Source organism: Drosophila teissieri, chromosome 2L, assembly GCF_016746235.2.
Source record: "Drosophila teissieri strain GT53w chromosome 2L, Prin_Dtei_1.1, whole genome shotgun sequence".
Classification (NCBI taxonomy): Eukaryota; Metazoa; Arthropoda; class Insecta; order Diptera; family Drosophilidae; genus Drosophila; species Drosophila teissieri.
Window position 1 is genome coordinate 9,796,684 of NC_053029.1, and position 23,547 is coordinate 9,820,230.

The 23,547-nt window shown below is 47.2% G+C and overlaps 4 protein-coding genes across 8 annotated transcripts; 1 reads left to right on the plus strand and 3 right to left on the minus strand.

Annotated features, from left to right (window-relative positions):
- Window positions 1–139: 139 nt before the first annotated feature.
- Window positions 140–10,165, minus strand: LOC122612981 (lysine-specific demethylase lid). 2 transcript variants are annotated; one of them, XM_043786923.1, is made up of 5 exons: window positions 9,979–10,165; window positions 5,746–7,254; window positions 4,213–5,627; window positions 3,190–4,065; window positions 140–3,125 (listed from the first exon to the last, which is right to left on the minus strand). In XM_043786923.1, exons 2-5 carry the CDS (start codon window positions 7,211–7,213, stop codon window positions 1,374–1,376), a joined length of 5,511 nt encoding a protein of 1,836 aa, XP_043642858.1. In that variant the 5' UTR covers window positions 7,214–7,254; window positions 9,979–10,165; the 3' UTR covers window positions 140–1,373. The 2 variants fall into 2 exon arrangements, with proteins under 2 accessions (XP_043642858.1, XP_043642865.1); XM_043786930.1 differs by having other exon boundaries at window positions 10,086–10,155.
- Window positions 10,166–10,332: 167 nt separating this feature from the next.
- Window positions 10,333–18,587, plus strand: LOC122611750 (tetraspanin-17). 3 transcript variants are annotated; one of them, XR_006325550.1, is made up of 7 exons: window positions 10,333–11,406; window positions 11,470–11,550; window positions 11,611–11,889; window positions 11,966–12,076; window positions 12,398–12,514; window positions 12,590–12,731; window positions 18,505–18,587. XR_006325550.1 is itself a non-coding variant. In XM_043785046.1 (6 exons), the coding sequence occupies exons 1-6, from the start codon at window positions 11,119–11,121 to the stop codon at window positions 12,656–12,658; spliced, it is 945 nt and encodes a 314-aa protein (XP_043640981.1). In that variant the 5' UTR covers window positions 10,334–11,118; the 3' UTR covers window positions 12,659–14,435. The 3 variants fall into 3 exon arrangements, 2 of the variants coding, with proteins under 2 accessions (XP_043640981.1, XP_043640993.1); XM_043785046.1 differs by lacking the exon at window positions 18,505–18,587 and having other exon boundaries at window positions 10,334–11,406; window positions 12,590–14,435; XM_043785058.1 differs by lacking the exons at window positions 11,966–12,076; window positions 18,505–18,587 and having other exon boundaries at window positions 10,342–11,406; window positions 12,590–14,435.
- LOC122611741 (beta-galactosidase) lies at window positions 14,566–17,549 on the minus strand. The gene is made up of 6 exons (XM_043785035.1): window positions 17,283–17,549; window positions 17,024–17,187; window positions 16,677–16,827; window positions 16,196–16,535; window positions 15,989–16,136; window positions 14,566–15,853 (listed from the first exon to the last, which is right to left on the minus strand). Exons 1-6 carry the CDS (start codon window positions 17,403–17,405, stop codon window positions 14,761–14,763), a joined length of 2,019 nt encoding a protein of 672 aa, XP_043640970.1. The 5' UTR covers window positions 17,406–17,549; the 3' UTR covers window positions 14,566–14,760.
- On the minus strand, window positions 18,016–23,013 carry LOC122611732 (breast cancer anti-estrogen resistance protein 3 homolog). Of its 2 annotated transcripts, XM_043785021.1 has the most exons (9): window positions 22,810–23,013; window positions 22,628–22,753; window positions 22,425–22,577; window positions 22,189–22,360; window positions 20,897–21,254; window positions 19,833–20,819; window positions 19,332–19,766; window positions 18,697–19,103; window positions 18,016–18,638 (listed from the first exon to the last, which is right to left on the minus strand). In XM_043785021.1, exons 1-9 carry the CDS (start codon window positions 22,865–22,867, stop codon window positions 18,509–18,511), a joined length of 2,826 nt encoding a protein of 941 aa, XP_043640956.1. In that variant the 5' UTR covers window positions 22,868–23,013; the 3' UTR covers window positions 18,016–18,508. The 2 variants fall into 2 exon arrangements, with proteins under 2 accessions (XP_043640956.1, XP_043640958.1); XM_043785023.1 differs by lacking the exons at window positions 22,189–22,360; window positions 22,425–22,577; window positions 22,628–22,753; window positions 22,810–23,013 and adding an exon at window positions 21,567–21,791.
- Window positions 23,014–23,547: the final 534 nt, after the last annotated feature.

The following is a 23,547-nucleotide window of genomic DNA, read 5'->3' on the forward strand; positions in this document are numbered from 1 at the left end:
GACCGGCTGAATGAGTAATGTCCACATGTGATAGGCCTTCCATAGACGTGGATGATAGTGCCACCCTTATAATAGAAGACTGGTTTTAGGAACACCAACCATTTCTACGACCCAAATGAAAACAGCAACGCACATGTTCTTTTAAATACTATTTATATATAATTTATTTAAATTATAGAATTATATATTTTGTTGGGGGAAGGTGTCGTGAGGGCAATGTTTTTATATTTTTGGATCATTCATTGAAATCATTCGTACATTACTGCTTAGTGAAATAAAAGTGTTATCCTTAATATGTTTAGGGCTCTGTTTTGTTTCCGTTAACGTTTATCTTGGGTTGCTTGCAATTAGAACCTGCACATTTGTCAGCTTGATTTTTTATACACATTTAAAAAATGATTTTACAAAGTGTTTTTCGTTTTTTTGTCTGCTTTTTCAATTGCATAATTCTAAGCACTGTGTTTATTGTTGTACGTTAATATTACCAAGATGTTTTGCAATTTTTTTGTTTTTTTTTTGTAATTTGTATTTACTTCCACGTTTCTGGATTTCTAGTCAACTTACTAATTATAAATTAAAAATTATACACTTTTCATTGTATTTTAAATGTAAACTTAAATGTATACTGAATTTTTAGTTTTGTATGATCGATTTATTAACAGGATTTTGTTTTCGTTTTTTGTTGTTTGTTTCTTTAATATTTTAATTGGGGATATTAAACAAGAACATACAAAGAAAGGAGAGTCTACAAGGCGCCACGCGTAAAAGTGGAAGATTCTTAATGTTTGAGGGTTTTTGCTCGCAACCTTAAGTAAACAAAAATGTACAAAAGTAAAACGAGAGTCGCCTTCGCCTTCGGTTAAGGGAAAAAGTAAAATAAAACGTAAGAAAACTTTGCGTGCGCATTGAACCAAAACTCGAGAGGCGAACACAAAAAGTGAATTAAATTAACAAAAACTAAGAATAGCAGGTAATGGTAAAATATATTTTAAGATTAAAAGAACGTTTAACGAACGTAAAAATGGGCTGAATTGTACAAAAACAAATAGTTGTGTTGCTTTGTTTGCATTTCTTCTCTTTTGCTTAATTAATAATCCCTATTCTTGATTCTTACTTTCCTTTTGTTTTGTTTTTTGTAGTTCTTTTTTTTTGTCGTTTTCAAATGTGTTTTACGTTGTGGATGCGTAAATATAGCGATAATTGGTAAATATGTACTACAAAAACTCTCAAGTGACTTTACTAAACTTAGTAAATACCGGTAGACGGCCTTTATCGGGTGTGTTTAGTAGTACATCATGCGTAAAACACAATCGGCTGTTACTGCAAAATCTAAAACTTATCGACCCGGCAACTCCTGGACTCTATATTTTACTCTACCGCGCCGATTGCACCGCCCGCTGCTTCCCCGGCGTCGTCGTGGACGCTACGCTCATACTGTGACCGGAGCCGATGGCTACTGTCTTGGTGCATCGGATGCAGATATAGTCGTCGTCCGGCTTTATCTGGCTGCGATTGAGGCCCACACAGTACATGTGGAACCATTCGTTGCAGCCGCCGTCGCACTGTACCCAGTCCACCTCTCGCCCGGTGGGCTTGTGGCAGTTCTCCGCCCGGCACTCCTCTTCGTCGTCCTCTTGCGCCGCCTGTTGAGACCGTTGCGCATGCTTCTTTTGACCGCCAGTCGAGTTATTGCCTCCAGTCGCTGCTCCTTGGGCGCTGGTGGTGTTGCTGTTACTGTTGGTACTGCTGTTGCTATTGTTCGTGTTGTTATTATTATTGTTGTTGTTGTTGGTGGCGGTTGTTGAGGTGCGCTTGCGCTTTTTGTGCGTCGAGCCGGGTGTGGGTGTAGTCGTCGCAGAATTGCCACCACCTGATCCTGTACTAGAATTCGTATTTCCGCCGTTGGCCTGTTTGTTCTCGGCATCGGCATCCGCACCCGGAGTCGTCGATGCTGCTGGCGATGCCTTTGCATCGACCTTGCGATTCGCTGCCGCTGATCCCTTCTTGCCCGGCGTCTGCTTCGGTGTGTTCTGCTTCTTGCGCGGCACTGCTGAGTTGCCGCTAGCGTCGTTGGAGCGCCTCTTCTTGTTGCGTCCACTGTTGCTCGCAGATCCCGTTGCACCACCACTATTGCTGTTGCTATTGGGACTATTTTGTACCATCAGACTGTCGTTTGAGTCTTCGGCGCCGGATGTGGGCAGCGGATTTGGTTGCTGTTGCCGTTGACGCTGCATGTACTGGACAACTCGCTCCATGGCCTCCGCCTGCAGCAGCGTAGGCGGCATCGTTTCTAGAATGCGCCACAGCTCCTGCGTTTCGTCTAGAGATACCTCTAGCAGGTCGCCCTCCATCATCAGGTCAAGCAAATTTTCAATTTCACTGTCGGACAGCAGCTTGAGGAGATCGGAGTTAACGGTGGAGGTCGCGGGGGCGGTACGAGGCTCATCTTCATCGTTGCTAAAGTTGTCTTCGACGATTCGAAGACGACACTCGTCGTCGTCGTCATCGTCGTCGGCATCGGACTCTGTGGAACCACTTGCCTCTTTCGACAGACTGCCACGTCGACGTGGTTTCCGTGGACTGCTGATATTGCCCACCCCTGCTCCTCCTTCGGAGCGCCGCTTTTGCTGTTGCTGAGCAAGAATTGCTTCTTGGGCCGCACTGACGTCAGGACTGCTAAGAGCTTTCCTAGCTCGATCCTGCCAATTCATCGCACGCTCAGCCAGGCAACGCAACGCTTCGTCTTCGGGCAGACGGATAGGCAGTTGCTGCAGCTGGACGAGTAGCGGAAGGATGGTTTCTAGGCGCGGTCTCTTTGAGCGCACACAGCTCGGACATAGCCACTTCGGTCGATTAGTACCTGGTCCTGATCCCCCATTAACAATTCCATTCTGATTTGTGGATGAAGGCGGTGGGACGCAATCCTCGTGAAACCAATCGCGGCACAACTGACAATTGAACATTAAGTTTCGGAACTCGGACTTGCACAAGCAGAACATATCGCGCATAGGGTTTTTGTTCATATTTTGCCGCCGTAGATCGCGCATATCAAGAAGCTCCTGCTCCTCGGCGTTCTTGAAGCTGGCCACAATCTCCGCCGGATTTTTCTCTTTCAGAAAATCATCCTGCATAAAGAAATATAAAGAAATTAGTAAACGGTTTGGTTTAGAATTGTAGTGTCTTATTTACCTGGAAGCGCGGCTTGAGATCCGAGTCTATGTTGATGGCGTCTGAGCGGGGCATGAGCACCTCTAAGAGCGTATAGAAGGTGCCCTTCTTAAGGAAGGCACACGCTGTGTTGTCCTTCCATTGATGTGCACTGTTTAGGTGTCCCTGCATTCGGCTCAGCTCTTCCAGCTGGATGGGTATGTTCATGCCACGCTCGATCATTGCCTCCAGTGTGTGGCAATATGTGACGTGGTTGTTCTGCTGTAGCTGCTCAACGGCCCGGAGCCACTCACGCGCCTTTCGTAGTGCATCCTTTAGCAGGCCGTGCGAAGGCACTTGACCGTTGATGTCGGTGGCCGATTTCAAGAACTGCTCGATTTCGCCCAACTCGTGCTGTTGGGTCAGGCGCCGGAAATACTTGGCCGCCTGCGACTCCCAGGCTTCGATATCTGCACCGATCTGTTGCAATTTTCGCATCTCCTTGTCGACATACGGATCCGTGGGATCAAGGTCAGCAGCCGCCATGTGCAGCAGGTTCTTCACGTCTTGGTAGGTCAGCTTCGAGCTGGTCTCCCTCAATCCCTGCGAGCGCTTGTACCACTTGCACTGCTTCAGTCGCTTCTGTAGTTGGTCAAGCTGTTGCAGTTCGATGCGCAAGGAGCTACCTTCGTTTATTAACGTTTCTAGCTCACTCTCCTCCAGAGACTCCAGCGATAACTGCAGCTGGCCTTCGGATCGTTCCACAAACTGTTTTCCCAAAACAAGCAGCTCTCGCACAGAAGCGCCCTCGTCAATAATGCAGCAGAGATTATCGATTTCTTGAACGAACAACTCTAGCTCCTCCATGGTAAGCTTGTACTGAGCAGCTTCCTGGTTGTGGTCCGAGCGAGTTCGCACCTAGTGATTGAATATTAAATAAGAGGAATATAACTTTTGGTAGGCTAAAAATGACAACTTAAGCGAATATTTGGCTTATAGGATAACCAAATATGTGTCAAGATACTCAAAACAAGATTTTACAAATAGTAGAAAATGTGAACCAACCTTATTGATACCCAGTTGCTGAATGACTGTGACACATTTCTCTGCCTCGACGGCCGCTGCATTAAGGCGATCGATGAGCAGCGAAGAGGGAAACTTCTTCGTCTCGGCCTCCTTGCACAACTCCTGCAGTTCCTGCAGAGTCACCGAGGTGGGTGTATGTGCATCGACTATGTCACGGCAACGTGAAAGCCATCGCTCGAAGCTGTGCGCCTTCACCTTTAGTTTCTGCAGCATCAGCGGCATCTCGTCCAGTGTATAGCGATATATCAGAGTGTGCTTCTCAGGAGCACAGCCGCAGAGTACTGTGTAGTGGCGCAAGCAGACGATCAACTTGTCGTTGCACTCGCAGGCCACCGCCGACAGGAAGCACGTGGTGTTGCACTCTTGGCAATGGCGTTCATCGTCGTTCACTAGCTCGAAGGCGCGACGCTCTGCGCGGGTGACGCCCCACTCTAGAAGTGATTTGCGCAGTTTCTTCTCCGTGTCGACCATTTCAGCCATGTCGATGTAGCACGCAGTAGCGATGCCAAAGGTAAGCTTCGCTGGCTCCAGCGCCATCTTGCAAACGAGCTCGTCGTGCGAAAAGACACAGAAACGGCGGAGCATGGAATAGTGGTTAACGCACTCGCGTCCCATCTTCAGCCAATCGGCTGGTGCAAAATTGACGGCCTCCGCGAAGTTATAGCCTTGGTTAAAGCCTGCGTGATAGGCCCTGGGGAAGGTGATCACAAACTCGCCTGCATGCTGATCGGTGCGGAATACCGGTACACGATTGTTCATTAAAATGTTGGGGTTCATAATCGTCACCAGCTGGTGAAGCAGATCGGGCTGCGATGAAAAAAGTTCTGGAGCTGCTTGCTTCATAGTCTCTTCAAACTGCTCAGCACAGGACCCCGGAACACCGTACCAGGTTTTTGGTTCTCCCCAGTGAAGATAGTTGATGGAGTAGCTCCAGTGGTCCTCGTTGTGCCAGCAGAAGGCTGCGAAGCACATGCCCACATACATCCACGGAGCGTTCATGCCGCTAATGTCGGCGTTGATGTGGCCCAGAATAGAATCCTCCAGCAACGGCAAGTTGTTAAGGTTCCAGCTCGACTCTGCATACTCTTGGTCGCCCGGCAACAAATATAGCGAGCTTTTAGTGGGAAACCCGGAGCCGTGATCCATTGTGTGCAAGTCCGCCCCATATTCGACGGTAACGTCTTCATCGATAGAAGATACGATGCGCCAGAACTCGCGCTCTACCATCTCAGTGGGCACCAAGTGCACCGGTTTGCGGAAGTATTCTTGCTTGAACTGGTCAGCCATTTGCCCAAATTGTTGCAGAGTGTATTCCCTCTCCGCCTGCTCAAAACCGAACGCCTCCTGCGGCTTGCTTACTTCCTCTACGACGCAGCGCGGGCAAAGCCATTCGCCTAGAACGAACGAAAAGAAAATGTTTATTCGCATTAGTATATGAGGTTTATAGGTTTTTTTTCGTTACGCAAACAAACTGGTAAGAACTTTTAGTAAACTAAGTGTAGAGATTATTACCTTTGGGTATACTGGTCAGAGGCGGCAACAGGCAAAAGGTGTGGTAGCTGTCGTCGCATCCATCGCAAAGCAGCATAGACTCCTCGACGTCGCCGCGATTGCAGATGTGGCAAATGTACTTCATCAGTGGGTCTACGATTAGGGCTGGAGGCTCTCCTCCCTTCTTCTGGCTGGCTCCGCGAGTATTGGCGGGAGTGCCAGTAGCTATGGGCGAACCACCGCTGTTGACAGCATTGAAGCTGCTGAGGAGATCCCTCTTAAATTCTTCCTTGGTCTCCGTCTTGACAAACACGCCCGCAGATGGCTTTGTCGATGGTGTGACACCACTCAGGCCGCAGCTGGCATTGGAGTTTCCGAAACGCTTAGAGCGGCGTGTGTTTGTCTCGTTAGGCGGCGCAATTTGCTGCCGTGTGGGAATTTCATGGGCTTTGTAGTCGGTTCCGCCCCCATCCTCCAACTTAACGGGCGTGTTACCAGATCCAGATGACGCTGGGGTGGGTCCTAGAACTTTTCCCGACGTATATACCTCAAAGGGATGCAAGATGCGTTCGTAGTGCGCCTTCAGGGTCGCGCCTACACTTTTGCTGGATGGGTACTGCATCCGGTTGGCCACCTTGGCCCACTTGCGATCCTTTGTGGTTTGCTCCATGCCACCCTCCTCCTGCACGATGCGGTGCAGCGTATACAAGTCAAGGGCCTTGCGCTCCACCATTGGGATCTTTAGCGAAGAGCCTTGCAGCTCCCAGAACTTTGCGATCTGATCAAGGAAGTTGAGCTTGACGCGCGTCTTGGCTTCCAGCTCATTTAGCCGCTGGACACGTGGCACGAAGCGTAGCTTATCCACGTCCACTGCAAACGGCGGCGACCAGGTGGCCGGCGGCAGGATCTTTGCGATTCCACACTTCTCAGCTATGGAGCGGATCTTGCTGATGTAGGCCAGCGGATTCTTAAACTCTTCAGTTGTGGGCCGGAAAACGGGGCACTCTGGCGGTGTGTCGAAGTGGAACTCTTCATTCTTTCCCTGGTCAAACTTGTTGCTGCTGTGCGGCTGCGTGTGCACCGACTTCTTATGCCCAGTGGGCGCAGGCGTGGGCGTGGGATGAGGACAGCTATTGTGATACTTTTTGCTGGCTGACACACTGCTGCTGGCGTGATTCATGGGAACACTGGGCATAGGCCGTTCCATTACCGCCGGAGACGCTCCTGGCGGAACATGGGCGTGAGATCCTGTTGCTCCTGCCGGGGTGACTGGGGTTGAGGGCTCGTCGTTGGCGTTCGACTTCTTTACGGACTCGCTTCCGCTATTGGTTCCGTTGCCCGTTGAGTTTCGGGTGCGCAGGCGGCGTGCCGGAGTCGCTGTTCCGTTCGCGGATGCGCCACCACCGGATGATGTGCCGCTCCCCACTGCTCCGCCTCCGCCGCCAGAGTTGGCGGCCGTCGTGTTGTCCGCCTCAGTCTTGGCGGACATGGCTTTAAGATGAGTTCAGATTCGATTTATTGCGCTCGGTTCTGTAATAGAGAAAGTAGTCACGGGTGAGTTCAGGAGTTTACAACTTGTTAATATTAAATGCACTTTGGACAGGTTGTTTTCGTTGTTAGGGTTGAAAGACCTGTCCCGATTATTAAATTATTGTGGCAGCTCTGAGCCACACTCCTTGTATCTTGGCTTCAACTACAGTATTCAATAACTAAAGTTGCTCGTAAGCAAAGGCTTATTGTGAGTTATTTATTTTATTTTTATCGACCCCATTTAACAATTAAAATCGTCTTAATTACGTTATTTAAATTTGACTTTTAAGCCAATGAAAGTTTATATAATGTTTATTTGCAATAACTGAAGAAATAGAAAATCATTTTGGGTGGCAGATGGCGATAATAGGTACTGCAGTTTAGATATATGCATATTTCAACAGCTAGGGGTTACTTGTTGTTGGTAGAGCTATTATGGTGGCTTTCCAGATACACACACTCCCACCCCGCGTCCCTTGCATTAATTAACGATTCGTTGCCCCGTCGACAGATTTAAATTGGTTATTATCCACAAGAGAACGGCCATCTAAGTTGCACTTTTGTACCGCTCCTATTGATCGGAGAGGGAACCCCTGTGGCCCACTGTATCTACATCAAATCGCCGCACACCTGTGTGTGTGTGTGTGTATGTATGTGTTGTGGTGCTCGCACACAACCCTCGCAGGTAAACAAACATTTACGGAGGTGAAAACACGACTTTGCGACGGTACAAGTGCCCTGGCCCAAAGGTTACTTCGATTGCGAGTTTGTATCCAGGGCCGCTGGCGGGATCGCAGGATGGGCAACTGGACTGGACCTAGGCAAAGTAATGCCTTTCTCGCATGCTTCCCTGCAAGGGGATGTGGCTTCTCCCGAGGAGTAATATAGAGAGAGAGAATGCAGCGGCGATTAGCCAGCAGCACTGAATTTGTTGCATACAAAAGTGGAGCACGCCAATACAGGCACAACCCCGGACACGAACAGGGGGGATTTCCTGGCCGTGTGTATGTATAACATAGCGACCAATAAACTTACAAATTCAATAGGGAACATGTATACACCGAGTGTGTACAAGGGGATTATACGCATTGTATTCAAAACATTCAGCACACAGGACTTTCACACATACACATAAACACATACACTGAGCGAAAGGTGAAAGCTGTTATCTTTCCGAATTCAGCTGACGAAATCCCGAAGCGGAAACGAAGCCATGTTGAAAACCGCTGTCAACTGCAACTTCCGGCTGGAGTTCCCAACTGATTTTTTGCGTTTGCCAGCTAGACAAAAGGAAGCCGCCGGGACAGAGCTTTGCTTTGGTGGTTGTTGTGCCGCACACACACTCTCGCCCGAATGTGGGGCGCCACGGCCATCGCTGCCACCACCGAAAAGGGAGTAAAAGTGGGTGGGCAATGTGTGCCTGCCTGACTGACTGTGCGTGTGTGTGTGTATAGTTTCCCGTGTGCTTGATCAGGAAGAGCCCGCTCTCTCCTAGAGAGAGCGAGATGAGCGACGACGAGTACCGTTTTTGTGTATCAAGTGAGCAAAGTACATCGGCGGCAGCGGCGCCGGCAGAGGCATGCTGCGTTTGCTGCGCTGCTCGGGATAATGGGATAATATTTCCCCGCGAATCCGTTCCAAATCAAAATCGGTGGATTGCGATTTGGGATTATTGATTGGGGTGCTCGGCGTGCCAAGTATCGTTTTCCAAACTGCAACCAGCTGTTCGCTGTTATTGCTATTGTTGTTGGGGGGAACTGATTTTCCGTTCTGCGGCCGCCGATCGCTCGGAAAAGAAGCCTAAGCCGAAAGCTTCTTTTATATAATTTCCATTTTCAGCCGCGCACACACACCCGCACGCAGCTTACACGGGCACAAACAAACAGCTTACACGGACACGGGGCACGACAGACACAGGTACGCGAATACAGGCACACACATTCGCACCGAGCATGTACATAAATATGGATGGATTTGGCGAAATTAGCACTGGATATTGGTTACTTTCCAGCAGAAACGCAACATTTACGCATTTGCCCTGCCATATTGCACATTTCCAGCGGGGGGGCGGGGAGCGGAAACAGAAAAGCTGAGCTGTTTTTTTGGAAGGTGAATGCAGCACTGTACTTTTCGAAATAGTAACTCCCCGCGAACAGCTCAACTGGCGCTATATATCCACTATATACTTTATGCCCCCAGTGGCATATATTGGTTTTCCAGGCGTGGGATCACAATATTTTTCGCTATGATGGCGACCGGGCAGCGACGCAACGCACTTTGCAGCGCTGCCGCTGCTCTGCTGGCGTGTGCAATTGGTGAACGATTTTCCGTCTGCGGGTTTCCACCGTAATCCGTTCATCCGCGACGTGGTTCCTAACCTAGCCGCGATCTGGCGTTGAATTCTGACCGGATTTTCACAATTATTACGGATTTTCGGAATCCCGATTGCGCTGCCAGCAGAGGGAACACACATACAAACATTTTCCACGACTAGTGCGGGGGGTTGTTTTCGCTGTTGGCCAACGCAGAGGCTGCAATCCGCACTTTTCCTGATCTATATCCACCGACTTTGCCAGGTGGGCGTCTGCGTTTAGCTAGTTTTTCGCTTTTCGCTGCTAATTAAACGTTTTCAGCCATCAGAAGTGCCCTCAAACTCACACACTGGCACGCACACACTCGCACTTGGCTCGGGTACTAGGCACCCTACACTGGGCAAAAACTCACTGTCGTCATAGGAAGTTGGGTCGCGCACGCTCGCTATGTGATCGAAATGAGTGTTCCATAAAACCACCGAGCACGGCACTGGCGAGCTGGCTTTAATGCGAATTTACTTTTCTGATTTCTTTCTCCGATGTCTGCGTTTTTTCCTGCTACATGTGTCCAGTGTGACCCGTCGTCGAAGTGCCGGAAACGCTGATTTGCCCCACAAAAGTTCGGAAAAATACCAGTCACAGGCGGCGTTGTGCAGCACTGGCTTTCAAATCAAAGACACTTTCTTATCGGAGGTCGACGAATTGGATCTGTTCTTATCTCCGTACCCCCCGTTCATTGTTTCGTGCATGAATTGGAATCAAAATCGGTTCGGTCAGAGGCATTGCTCAGTCTAGCTGGCGCCGCGATTAAAACTATGTCGGTTCAGGGACAGGACTGGAAGCACCGTTTTTTCAATGGGGATCCATCTAACATATACGCAAGGTTTCTTAAGTACGGTTTAGTGTACAGAAGTTCATAAAATATAATAATATATAAATAGGAATAATAGAATAAATAGAATAATATATTATATTTTAAAGTAGAGGTGCAAAAACTGATAACGGCAGAGCGTATAACAAATGCACATAAACACAAATGCATAGACCACAAATAATTTGTTATTTTTGTTGAAGCTAAAATGAATATAGAAATTATAAAGTTTTAACATTCCTTTCTTTTTTTTTGGCACTAATATGGTAAGGCAAATAATAATATTAAAACAAATTCACCGCTGTTATGTCAACTATTTTGGCATTAACAATAAGTACAACTGATTTCTAGCGCTGTAGATTGTTCGTGTTAGCGTTAATGGTAATGCCTATGATATTATTGTTGCTCAACTAAATTAACCAGAATTAAATTCGCTAATTAGTTACTTTTACGACTACGAAAACTAAATTAGCTGGAAGAGCAATGGCATGGACATGCAAGTTTTAAAGTTCATAAGCTTTGGACAAAATGGCGGTTTTTAAGGGAACGGTATTATTTGTATCGTAATTGGAGCGGTCACACTGCGTGATAAAAAAGAGCAGTCACTGTCACACTGGCGAGCAGAATTTCATACGTTTTTGTTTCCTTTTGGCCATATTTATTATTGTTAAAATTGGAGCAATGCCAGCTGCTGTGCGCAAGTTCCGTCGCGAGATCAGTGAAATCAGCTGCTGCCTGAAGTACCTTTTGTTTGCCAGCAATGTGATCCTGTGGCTCTCGGCCCTGTTGGTCCTCTCCATTGGCATCTGGGCCTGGAGCGAGAAGGACATGTTCCGCAACATTACTCGGCTGCACTTCATCGCCCTGGACCCAGCCTTTGTGCTGATCATCCTGGGAGGCATCACCTTCCTACTGGGCTTCATGGGCAGTGTGGGCGCCTTGCGCGAGAACACCTGCCTCCTGGGGGCGGTGGGTATTCAATTGTTAGTTAATTTCTCTGGATCTAGTTAATCTTTATGTTTATGCCTGTAGTACGCCATCTTCCTGAGTGTCCTGCTTATCGCAGAGATCGGCTTCTGTGCCGTGGCCTTCGTGCTCAAGGACAAGGGCTGGGTGAGTCCCAATTGAAGGCCACCAATCAAGCGAACCACTATTAAGCCTTGCCTTTTCCAGATCAAAGACCAGGCCACCGAGGGACTAAAGGCCTTCATCCGCCACTATCGCGAGGACGCAGACCAGCAGAATCTCATTGACTGGATCCAGGAGGATTGGCTGCAGTGTTGCGGCATTGATGGTCCGAAGGACTGGGATAGCAACAACTACTTTAATTGCTCGTCCATCGCAATTGGCAGCAGGGAGGCGTGCGGTGTGCCTTTCTCCTGTTGCCGCAGGCGTCCCCAGGAGGTGATCAAAAACAAGCAATGCGGATACGATGTTCGAAAGGAGGGATATGTAAGTCTGCTAGTTCTGTTACCCTGCGTTCCCCCAGACGCATATTGTAATTCACCCACGAATCGTACGCATGCAGCCGGTGGATAGGAATATACATGAGCGTGGCTGCTTGCGCGCTGGCGAGGATTGGCTGGAGGCCCATCTTATAAGTGTGGCTATCGGTTGCGTGGCTCTTCTGGTCCTGCAGGTGCAAAACAGTGGTTTCTATAGTTGTCGTTGTGTATTTAGAATCTAGATTCTAGAAGTCTTTAGAAATTTAAACTTTTTTAATTTAGTTCAAATGGACGATTCTACCGAATTTCAAAAAGGTGGTCCCAATGTTATGAACAGATCTCACCGTCAATCAGTACACATTGTTTTTATATTTTGTATATGTAGTTTTTGTTCCAATTATTGCTTTAAATGTTCAGACTAACGCAATGTAGTTGCAAGTATTTTTTATAATTTCCCACAGACTATATTTATTTTTATTTTTTCTCTTTTCATGGACTTTTTGTTTTCTTACCAGGGCATGGAGTTGTCCAAGATAATCTATGAAAAAGGCTGTGTTCAAGCAGGCGAAGAATGGATGGAGAACAACTTGATTATTATTTCCACTACTGTTATAATTGTGATGTTCTTCCAGGTTTCTGTTTGATTTTATTATTTTTCCTACTATGATAATGCATAGATCATTCTTTTAACGATATACTTTTTATAGATTTTGGGCATTTGTTTTGCTCAGAACCTGCGTGCCGATATCTACACTCAAAAGTCAAAGTGGCACTGACAAATGGCTCTGCCTGCTCCAACGGCCATTTAGAAGGGCACCGAAGGCGGCGCAGGATTTGGGGAACTTCGAGGTAAGCAACGTGGAGCATCCACCAACTTCAAACAAGAATCTGAAACTACTCATCTACTCTCCGGTTAGTTAACTATACTATAAATTCCTTGTAAACCCGTACTAGGGTGGATCGATTTGGATGCACGAAAGTCGCTGGTAGAATCTAGTCCATGAACATTTCCTAATGCTTTTGCCATAAAAACTATGTCCCGGAAATAACGATTGACCCTCCGTATGGTTGAACCTGATTTTCGGGATATATAGTACATTGCTTAGTAGTTTTGGCATAAAAGGTTCATTGATTAGGTTTCTCTTCCACGATTTATCTACTTTTTGCGTCCATTAACTCGACCCAGTTTAACCCATAACCCCGTTTTATACTCAAGAGTACGCTATGTGTCTAACTACAGCAAACGCATTCCGTCTTCGTGGACATTGACTAATATTAACTAGGTTGCCAAATTTGTTGCTGTTTTTACGTCGGCTTCCCTTTGCCCAAGAACAAATGAGAAAAATAAGAGCAAAACATTTTAAATAGATTTTCTAAACATTTTACAAGAAAAGTGAAAGGAGGCATAGGAAAAATGAAAAAATTTATCTTGAAATGCAGCTGTGATATATTTTTAAAGAAAAGTATAGAAAAACCGAAATTAAATGCAACTATTTCCAACAAATCGAATGAACATAACACGAATCTCATTCCTAAACTGAACAAATACAACCTAGCACAACATATATTTGTCTTCAAAATAATAGTTATTTTTATAAGCGAAGAACAAAATACTGTTCTGTGAAAATGTCAATATCACAGATCAAAAAATGGAAAAAAGCAATACCACTTGCGTATTAATATTAATGAGCTTGAACTAAATTTATGCACAAATGGTTAGCTTTACAGCATATGAATATATTTTTGCAACATGCAATTGTAATTGAGTAAAAACTAATTAATTGCTTAAAAGCGCACTTGTAACATGATTCACAATGAAAACATTGATTCGCTCTTGTACCTTTTTAAATCTATATTGCAAAGAGACGTAGTATTGGGAGACTCCGATGTTAGTATTATTTAAACGATTTTGCAAACATTCTAATCAAAAGTAGTGAAGATTATAAACACCACTGCCCCGAACAGAGTATTACGTTTTTGTGCTCTCCAAATAGCTGGAAGGTCCAATGAACTGTCACTTGAATAACTATAGAATTTGCCAATCTTAGTCAGATTAAAAAAATAACTAATTTAACTAACAGTTAATCGTTTTCCTAAACTGTTTAAAACTCTAAGAACTCAGTCTGCAAACTTATATTTATAAAACAGTTCATACTTTTATTGCTGTTCAATATTAAATCGAAACTGAACGCCTACATTGCTGTAATGCTCAAAAAGACGATAGATAAGATGCTTTTACATTAAATACCATAAGTACATTTCCCTTTATAAATGATACAAAATAAGTCCAAAAACCTTTTATGTACACGTGCATATTGGTCAGATGTGACAGCTATGGAATCTTTTGTAGTTCCAAAAAAGTGTATTTTTATGGCAGCTATGCTACAAAGTAATCCTTTAAAATTAAGTTGGCCCAACCCGAAATTCCTTCCAAACCCCAACTTCCGTATACACTGCCCGAAAATCAAAGTGGGCACTGAAATTGAAACCTAATTAAAAATATATATGAATTTCCAAGTGGGTATAGTATATCCTATTGGTTTTACTTTTCAAAAATCTGGCCAAATTTCCCTGTGCAAAGATAAAAGAAAAACACTAAGCTAATAAAATCACGAACATAGTACGATTAATAATGTGTAAAAACACAATAGTTAACATTCTGCTATAATGGTAACGCAAAAAGTCAATTGAAAATAAGCTGGAGATCAAATAGAGTCAGTCAAGCTAAGATCAACAGCAATTTATTAAGGCGTATGTAAACATAGATTTATAAGAGATAGAACATTTATAATAAAGCTTAACGAAGGTTGTTGACACAAGTATCAATCAAAAACGCTTCAAATAAAGAAATACCGAATAACAATGAATACGTGCTTCATCATTTAAGTGGAGCATCACCTGACTCTCCGTCCAGCTGAGCAACTGCATCAAACTGCACCTCAGGCAGATCCTCGCCTGTTGCTGTCTTATTCGCGCGTTGGTACTCAAGGATGACCAGTGAGTTTTCGCCCTCTTGAAGGATTTCGTTGGGCACGTACAAAGTGACCTGTGGACCTGCCACAGGCCAGTAGCGTCCCAGATTGAAGCCGTTTACGTAGGCCACGCCCTTGCCCCAACCGGCCATGTTCAAATAGGTGTCTCCCACCTCCGTCACTGTCAGGCTGCCAGTGTAGAGGATGGGTCCGTTTCGAAGAATGCGTTGCCTTGCCAGCAGCGAGTCCAAGGCCTTCTGGTCGCTGTGTTCGCGGCGCCAGAGCTCGATGGCGGATTGCTCCAGCGGGAAAGCGGTACTGCGCCAGTTCTCCAGTGGGAGGTAACCACCATTGTGCAGCTGGAGGCTCACCTCGCCAAAGATGCCCTTCGTGTCGTTGGAGATGTAGAAGTTGATGCGTCCTTGGTTCTCCACCAGCAGTTGCAGGGTGCTGCCCCATCCCTTGCTAAGCGGCAGCGAGTAGATCTGGGCCTCGCGGGAGAGTGTGCCCACCAGTTCCTGGTCTACGAATACGTGTGCGCGGTCGTTAATTTGATCTATTTTCAGTAGGGCTGGGTCTAGATCCATGCTTGGCAGCTCGGTCTCGTACAGGACGAGACCCGAGTACAAATCTAGTTCCTCAAAGGTTTTGGGCTTGATCGATTCGACGGGATCGCCATTGGAGAGCGCCGCACGTCCTTCCGTCGAGAGCAGTGCCAACTTGGGTGTGAGTTCCACCCTTCCGTAGGCCAGGCGCTTAGCGGGATTCAAGGTGATTTCCGGCAGCGGAAGGAACTCTCCAATCACAGCCTTTACCATGTCGTACTTCGTGGTGACTCCACCGGCCTCGTCCATCACCGCATCATAGTCGTAACTGGTAATGTCTGCCGCATATCCGATGCCGCCGTCCAAGTTGTAGTTGGCACCAGCAGTGAACCCAAAGTTTGTGCCGCCGAAGAACATATAGAGGTTAACGCTGGCGTTGTAGCTCAGTATTGTCCTGGAATTGTATCAATGCTCATAAATCTGTGTATCTGTTGCAAGATAATCTTTTAAAATGAGTCACTTTCAGGTAGAACCGAAATCATTCCGAACCCGGTTTCGAAGTAACCTTTACAGCGCATTTCCAGCTTACCTTAACGCATTGGCCACCTCCTGGCCATCACGCCTTTGGTTCTGCTCCTGCCAATGGGTTAGCCAGCCGGGATAGAACTCGGAGTTAACCAGTGGACCAGTGGGCTGCAGGGCACGCAGCATTGCCCAGGTCTCGTCAATCTCATTGACTGCAATGCGGGTTTCGTGCTTACATCAGGTTTTCAGAATAAGCATTCGTCTTACTCACTGCGATCAATGCCGAAGTCAGTGGTGGCGAACACGTTCTCGATTTTCCCGCAGCTCATCTTCTCGTTGGGTATGTCCACCGTGAAGAGCAGCGCCTTGCCGGACACGTACTTCTCCGTCTCGTCTCGCAGCCAGTTGAGGTAGTCGTGATCGCAGGCATAGTCCCCGTACTCGTTCTCCACCTGCACCATTATGATCTTGCCGCCGTTTCCCACGAACAGGTGCTGGAGGCGTGGCATCAACTCCGCATACCACTTGCCCACCTCTGAGATGTAGTTGGGGTCGTTGGTCCGCATCTTGATGGACGGGTATTTGGCAAATAACCAGTGAGGAAGACCACCCTGCAAAGAGGTAATACTGGTCAAAACTATGAATAATAATATTGATTTTGAATGATAACCAACGTATGTACGAGAGAAAGTTTGGCAAGGAGAGTTTGGTAAATGGTAACAGATACAGCAACCATTGTATTTTATACTTACATTATCTCGCTCCGCACAAATGTAGGGACCCGGACGCAGAATGATATAGAAGTCTTCTTCCTGAGCAATCTCCAGGAACTTCACCACATCCGCAATGCCCTCCCAGTTGTATTCTCCATCGTGGGGATTGTGGAGCGACCATTCCACATAGCTGGGAAAAGTAATCTCGAGTCAGTAAATAGTTTTTCCTAGTTTCTGAGAGCTTGGTTCATAAGTTGAAGCAAAAAGTATCTCCGAAAGATAATATATAAAACGAAAAAACACCATGTCCATTTTATGGCCCACATGACCTGTTGGAACAGGCAGGCCCACTTTTGACGAGCTTTAACGAGTGCAAGTTTGCTTACGTATCCAGAGCATTAAGTCCAGAGGCTCGCATGGTGCGCAACCGACTTCGCCAGGACTCGGGCACAGCGCGGAAGTAGTGGAACGATCCAGAGACGTATCGAAAGGGTTGGCCATCCAGCATGAAGGTGTTGGCCTCATGGTCGATCGTAAACCTTGGCTGGTCCTGTGAATAATCCGCATTCATGTGAGTCACCGGTTTGCTAATCGCCTCATAGTAGCACGCGGGAGAAACCATTTGGTTGGGCAACTGCGACTCACCTCGAGGGCTTCGGTGCCACTGCCCAGTCCCACGCAAAGCCCAACGGTGAGGGCCATGACTGCAATTATCAGACATCCACTTATGGCCATCGTCAGCTTTCGATTGGAGCGACAACCGGTCATGTTGAAGAGCCGACTTTGGAGCTTGAAGAAAACACTACAAATGTATCGCTAGGAAAAGCTTGAAAGCTCACTCCACTCGCCACTCGGATGGGTGAACAATAATGCACAACCGATCGCCTGTGCCAACCGGAGCACAATGTCAGGGTAATGGCTAGTGGTCAGTGGGCTGTGGTTTGGATAGCTGGCGGGAACTTTGGACGCGCGTTTCCTGGAGGCCCGATAAGGCCTGTTGGTCGCCGCTGGAGTGGCTGATAGAGCTGCACATTTCGCCGGCTAATCGTTATTCATATTGAATTCGTCGTTGAGATATTTTCCATCCGCACAAGTGGTTTTCCAGTTTATAAGTACTCCAGAGGGCCGTAATGGTAATCGACATGTTTGCTGATTGGAATAATTGGGCCAAGATTGGCTGACATTGGTTTTTCTATAAGCTATCTACGGCCCCCAGAAGTGCTGTCCAAATTATGATACTCATTATGATACTCATATAAAATATAAAAACAATCTTAAACTGTAAACAAGAGGTCGGGTAACTGTAAAAAGATTATGAAAACCTTTTATCTGGGTTTAAGTACTTTCTTTATTATTATCTTTATCTTTACATATACAAAATTGCAAAAATTATGCATTCATATTGTTATGCCTATATCATTTTGTGAGAGAGTATGTTTGCTTATGATGTTTTGATTAATGTATATTGTCTCTTCTATAGTAGAGTAAGTTGGCGTAGAATAAATAATGGGATTGGTAGTAAATACAAAACTTTGGTAGTACGTCAGAGTGAGGTTGCTCTTAAAGAGTTTTCCATAAAAATATGATAACTAGTTGGGCGTCATTCCCCCATCGTTTTGAATACGCGTATAGTTCTAAATTTAACTTAACTAAGGATTAATCGGTATTTGAACTGTAACATAAAGTGCTTTTGTGTTTCTGCTGAAATGATATATACTCAGGCTGAGGTAGAGACAGCACGAAATTGAAAGTTGCGGAGGGTCTGGAGACATTGTGGATAGTAAGTAGGAGGTTCTGGCATAGGTTCGCTTTAGGTTAGATTTTTTTTTGATATCAGCCAGAAACTTGAGTCCATATTATTTCACAGATTACTACTGCTCGGCCATCATGCAGAACTTGTCGGCCATCAGGGTCAGCACCTTTTCCAGCTTGTTGTGGCGATCCTCGGCTTTTGCAGTTGCTCCGGAACTGCCCCATAGGAACTTCACATGGAACTCGGTTCTGCAAGGATATAGCTGTCTTATATGAGGTTCAAGGGAAGTGGATTGTGCAATATTACCGAAAGGCATCTGCTAGAAGCTCATCAAGCCGAGGGCTGGCGTCCTCCAGGATGATCTTGGCATTCTTCCGATACAATTCCAAGTTCTTGAGGAAGCCGCGCGAAGCATCCAGATGCTGGAAGTTAATGGTCATGCCAAAGTCGTCCGCCTTCGATTCCCAAGGAGCAATACAGGTGTGGTATAGAGCCGGACGATCGTCGATGTTCGAGTGGTTTATGATGTCCATGACGGGCCGATCGATCAGCAGCGCATACAGCAGAACGTGAGGAACGGTTGTGTTGGGAGCCTGAGGATTGGAGGCCTCGTTCATGATGCTCAACGTGGGTCGTAGCTTGGCCTCGAAGGTGAAGGCGCTGTCCGTGTACTGTTGCCTCAGGATGTGCCAGGCCTGGTCGAGCTTTTGGATCTGAAAGAGAGGATGACATAAGCGTTTAAGTGGACGGACTAGATAATCGGTTAAACTAATGAGTTCGTGTCAAAAAAACCACTACAGTTTAACTGTGAAAATAAAGTGCATTTAAATCATAGCTTGTTTGCTAAGCAATAAACTGTGATGACCTAATGTATACCTCTTAGCGAAAAACTAACTAAAAGTGTCTTGTTTTTGTGAGCACTGCACTAAACTAGTATTCACCTGTTGCATGCATAGGCCCAACATGATGGCGCAGAATCCAAACAGATTTCCCAGGGCCGTCTTGGTTTCCACGGCGATCTGAATCCATTTACTGAGCAGCTGAGCCCGGTCCAGATCCGTTTGACAGGTGAGTATGGTCACGGCGACCATCAACTTGATGCACTGCGTCCGCTCTATTATGTCCTCCCTAAAGACCTTTCCATGGGGCAGTGTTAGCAGCTCCAGACCCGAACTGCTTAGATAGTAGTCCTCCTCGTTTGACGGCTCCTCCAAGAACAGGGCAATGTCGATGCGGGTTATGTGCTCCGCCAGCAGCTTGGGGCCCGTCTCTAGAAGCATCATCTTGAAGGTGTTGAGGGCATCGCCGTCCAGTGGCTTGTTCTCCACGGATGGCAGCAGCAAAGTGACAAAGTTTTCAAAGTCAAACTTGCTTGCCTATAAACACAATAAAGAAATATTCATTTGGATTAAGGGTTTAATGGAAGATTTAAGCGGACTTACTGTTTTAACTTCTTCTATGGCCATGGTGAAAAGTTCTTCCTCAGCGGCCAGGACGTCGAACTCTGTGAAGCTCTTCAGCGTCCCATTGGACACAGAGGTGGTCATGAATCGGGGATTCTTGATTATCACACCCCGCTGCACGCTCGCCTCACATGCATCCCCCAGAGCCGAATCACCGGACCCGTTCCCCGAGTCAGATCCACTGGCCTGGTATGCCAGCACCGCTGCCATCGGCTCCTTGCGCGGCTTGGGCGGCGGACTGGGTGGCCGCGAGTCCGACGGCGAGTCCAGGCTGCAGTTCCTCGCCAGGCTCGAGATTCTGGCCACCGCATGCTGGCGCAGAGCCTGCGCCGCAGAAGTGTTGGGCCTGGGCAGCGAGTGGGTGGTGAACTTGCTCTCCAGGTGCTGCTCACTGGTCGGATTGCACCGGGCAATCGTCTGGAAGCGCGTTACTCCGTTTGCGTTGCCGTTTTCGAGCTCCTGCATGTGCAGCTGCTGCTCCTGAAGCTTGTTGATGTTGCTCACCAACATGGCCTGGGCCGGTGTGAGGCTCTGGGAGCGCTGTTGCTTCTTGCAGGGCAGCCGCGGCGGCGGAGGAACCTCTCTACGTGCCCTCGGTGGCGAGCAGTGCGGACTGGCCGGTGAGCCAGCCATTGGGGAGAGCTGTTGCTGCTGCGGTTCGAAGCGGAAGGTACCGGCCACACCTGCACCCACTGCCCCATTGCTGCCCATCGGCGAGTTTAGAGGACTCAGACCTCGGAGTCCGGCCAGCATCTGCGTGTGAAGCTGGTTGCCCACGATCTTGTGGCCGTAGAAGGAGAGCGGATAGGTGCGGTTGCAGGGATACTGAATGAGCGCTCCCGAGGCCGAGGAGATGGGCTTGCCGGATCCCACGTAGAAGGTTATTAGGTCGGGCACCGTATCGAAGGCATCCTCTTCGAACTGGTACTGCACCCGTTCGTAAACCGTCTCCGGTTGAAGCACCAACTGAAATGTATACCCACATTAGGCAATGTAAACTGGTTCTCCAATGTGAAAACTGGTGAAAACTGTGCCAAACCCACCTTGTTAAGTACGAAGTGCAGTACGGCCGCCTTGCTCCGGCAGCTGAGCACATAGTTGTCCGGCTGGGAGGCGCAGTCGCGGACCAGGAAGTCGCCCTCGCGCTGCACGATCTCCTCGGCCCGCTGGCGGGGCAGTGCTCCATGGTACCAGGCGTGGGAGCGCAGCTCGCGGGCGTCCAGGCTCAGCTCCCACTCGAGCGCCTTCTTCAGGGCGATGGCCTCCTGTTGCTCGCTGGGACTGGGCTGGGCGGTGGCCAGCGGAGTGGTGGCGTTGCTGCTCCCGTAGCCCTCCATCCTGCTGTCTTCGGTGGCCCAATGGGGACTGTTGCACTTGGACCGCGGCCTCAGTTCCTCGTAGCTGCGAGTGGAGAGACGAATGAGAGAGAGAGAGTTAATTTCCCTTATTTTGGGTAATTTGATGGTAACAAAGGCCATTCCTCCCACAGGCGGCTTTGGGGAAATTTGCTCCCACAGGATTTGGTCCTTGGTATATGGACAACTCACTATATGTGTGAAGTTCAAGTGCAAAAAAAGTAGTAATCAACTTTGCAGACCTACTGTTTTAACATCATGAATTTGACTAAAGCAGTCGAAGAAACTGCATTAAACTTATATACCACCGAAATGATTTCGTTATTTAGGAATCGGATCTGCCTCTGTTATCACTCACCTGCTACGCCCATTTTGCAGTGGAAAATTGAGGACAGGACACACCCTAACCTGGTTGCTTAGTGGTACGACAGAACTCGTAACTCCGGCTACCCGATAAGTACGATTTCTATACAGAACTCTCCATTTAGGATTAACTAGACTGCTCTAGCACAGAATTAGTTTCAAAAAAAAAAGGAGTTCAGTTTAAGGTCCTTCGTATGGTAGTAGTGTGAACTCCCTGCCGCTCGGATCTGCTCTGAAAAGTTCACGGCAAAGGACTCGAGTGCGGTGCACTTTTGGGGGTTGGACACACCGATTTCTGTGCACCACGCTACTCCGCGCAGTTTGTTTTGGGTTTTGTTGGAAAACTCTAAGGACGCTCGAAGTCGCTTTTTGGGAAATTCGCGGAGCATGCGCAGAGTCCATGTTATGGTTGTCCATTGGGGGTAAAAAGAAGTCTTGTGGATGTTGTGGAAGTTGTTGGATATTTCAGTTTTTCCAAAACAAATACAATCAAATGCGTTTGAAGGAAAAACTCCAACAAGCGGAATTGATATACTCTTACAACTATTAGCATAATAATTATTGCTTTGAATTTAAAAGAATTTTGTATAGGGTTGAATTATGAAATGCACACTTACATGGTGGAAGTCTCATCGAAGGTGAGTTGCTTCAGAACCTTGCCGCTCTTGGTGGTAATCACGCCGGGTCCGCTATCGCCGCTGCCCGCCATATCTTGGGGATTCTCCCCCAGATAAACCAATGGACAGGAGTTCTTGCGCCGCGGCACTTCTCGCGGGGCACTGCTCATTGCTAAATTAGAGAGATATCTCTATGGGGTAACTGCGTTTTATCTATCTCTAGCTCACTGGCTTACCCTCCAGATTCATGGATTGCCTTCGCTTGGCACGAACACCCAGCAAACTGTTGACCATCCGCTGGCGATGGGCACCTCGAACGCCACATTGCTTTAGCTCCTTGTCCGTGATGTCCACCACGTCGTCCACGATGCTGAACTCCTGTAGGTTTCCTGGTAAGCATAATATACAGTCTCGATTGGTGAGTGCTGATCATGCAAACCTTCGTACTGCTGCAGCTCCAGCAGGTCCAGCCAATCGCTGATGCTCATCCTGGAGTTGTGCACCATCACGGCCAAGTCTTCGCGGCGACGCACTGTGTTCGAGTACCGAAAGTTCCACAAAATGCCTACGTTTACGAAATAGGCCATTATGATGTCAGAAACCGTATTTTTCGGCACTTACTGCTCCTCCGATTGGGCACATGGCGGTTCTCAAGCGGTCGGACTTGAGTGTTGCCCATGGTGCAGGCTATCTTCGCAGATCCAATGCTCAGATCTGTAAGATCTATAAATTGTGGAGCAGTAGCAACACCTAAGCTGAAACCCAACCGCGCACTTCGCTTTGGGGAAAACAACTGAACGTGAGCAAACAGACTTCGACTGAGCGGAAATGGTGTATGCCATACACCGAAGATTGAATACCCTTAAGGAATAACTCAGCTAAGTACTTTGTTTACTAAGACACAAATGTGACAGATAATCTCTGTAATTTGTAATATATTGTAACTATAAAAACTCGTTGAATTCAGTTAAAAGTCGTTGTTCTTTTTGGTAGTTTTCTATAATTTCAGCTGAGTGTTAACGTAATTGAAATAAATAACGAACTCACCCAAAGAGATCAGCAATGACAATAAAGCACATGTGAGTACGATTTCAATGTCGAGCACCAACAATTTGCCCTCACTGTTTTTCTAATTAGTGCTCTATATCCGCCGTGCGCCCCGCTTCCCCCTCCTCGCTCACAATCCTCCATCCGATCTGGCGGATTGGATAACCCATCGCACCCCCGCGCTTGACCAACTGACTCCAGTCCAGTGGTATTTGTTCTGGCCATTCAGTCGTATCGTCTTTTATCGTTCGCTTGATTAGAGAAGGTCTCCCCGTTGTCGCCGAGTTTCATATTCTGCTGATCGCAGCGGTA

Excerpts from the sequence above, each read along its gene's own strand:
- LOC122611750 (XM_043785046.1), top strand. The coding sequence starts at position 11,119 with ATGCCAGCTGCTGTGCGCAAGTTCCGTCGCGAGATCAGTGAAATCAGC. Across the intron at positions 11,890-11,965 it reads ATGTTCGAAAGGAGGGATAT|CCGGTGGATAGGAATATACA; the intron begins GTAAGTCTGCTA and ends GTACGCATGCAG. Across the intron at positions 12,077-12,397 it reads TGGCTCTTCTGGTCCTGCAG|GGCATGGAGTTGTCCAAGAT; the intron begins GTGCAAAACAGT and ends TTTTCTTACCAG.
- LOC122612981 (XM_043786923.1), bottom strand. The coding sequence starts at position 7,213 with ATGTCCGCCAAGACTGAGGCGGACAACACGACGGCCGCCAACTCTGGC. Across the intron at positions 5,628-5,745 it reads TCTGACCAGTATACCCAAAG|GCGAATGGCTTTGCCCGCGC; the intron begins GTAATAATCTCT and ends CGTTCGTTCTAG. Across the intron at positions 3,126-3,189 it reads ATCTCAAGCCGCGCTTCCAG|GATGATTTTCTGAAAGAGAA; the intron begins GTAAATAAGACA and ends TTCTTTATGCAG.
- LOC122611732 (XM_043785021.1), bottom strand. The coding sequence starts at position 22,867 with ATGGGCAACACTCAAGTCCGACCGCTTGAGAACCGCCATGTGCCCAAT. Across the intron at positions 22,578-22,627 it reads GGAGCTGCAGCAGTACGAAG|GAAACCTACAGGAGTTCAGC; the intron begins GTTTGCATGATC and ends TATGCTTACCAG. Across the intron at positions 22,361-22,424 it reads GCAATCCATGAATCTGGAGG|CAATGAGCAGTGCCCCGCGA; the intron begins GTAAGCCAGTGA and ends TCTCTAATTTAG.
- LOC122611741 (XM_043785035.1), bottom strand. The coding sequence starts at position 17,405 with ATGACCGGTTGTCGCTCCAATCGAAAGCTGACGATGGCCATAAGTGGA. Across the intron at positions 16,536-16,676 it reads TTTGTGCGGAGCGAGATAAT|GGTGGTCTTCCTCACTGGTT; the intron begins GTAAGTATAAAA and ends ACCTCTTTGCAG. Across the intron at positions 15,854-15,988 it reads GAGGTGGCCAATGCGTTAAG|GACAATACTGAGCTACAACG; the intron begins GTAAGCTGGAAA and ends ATACAATTCCAG.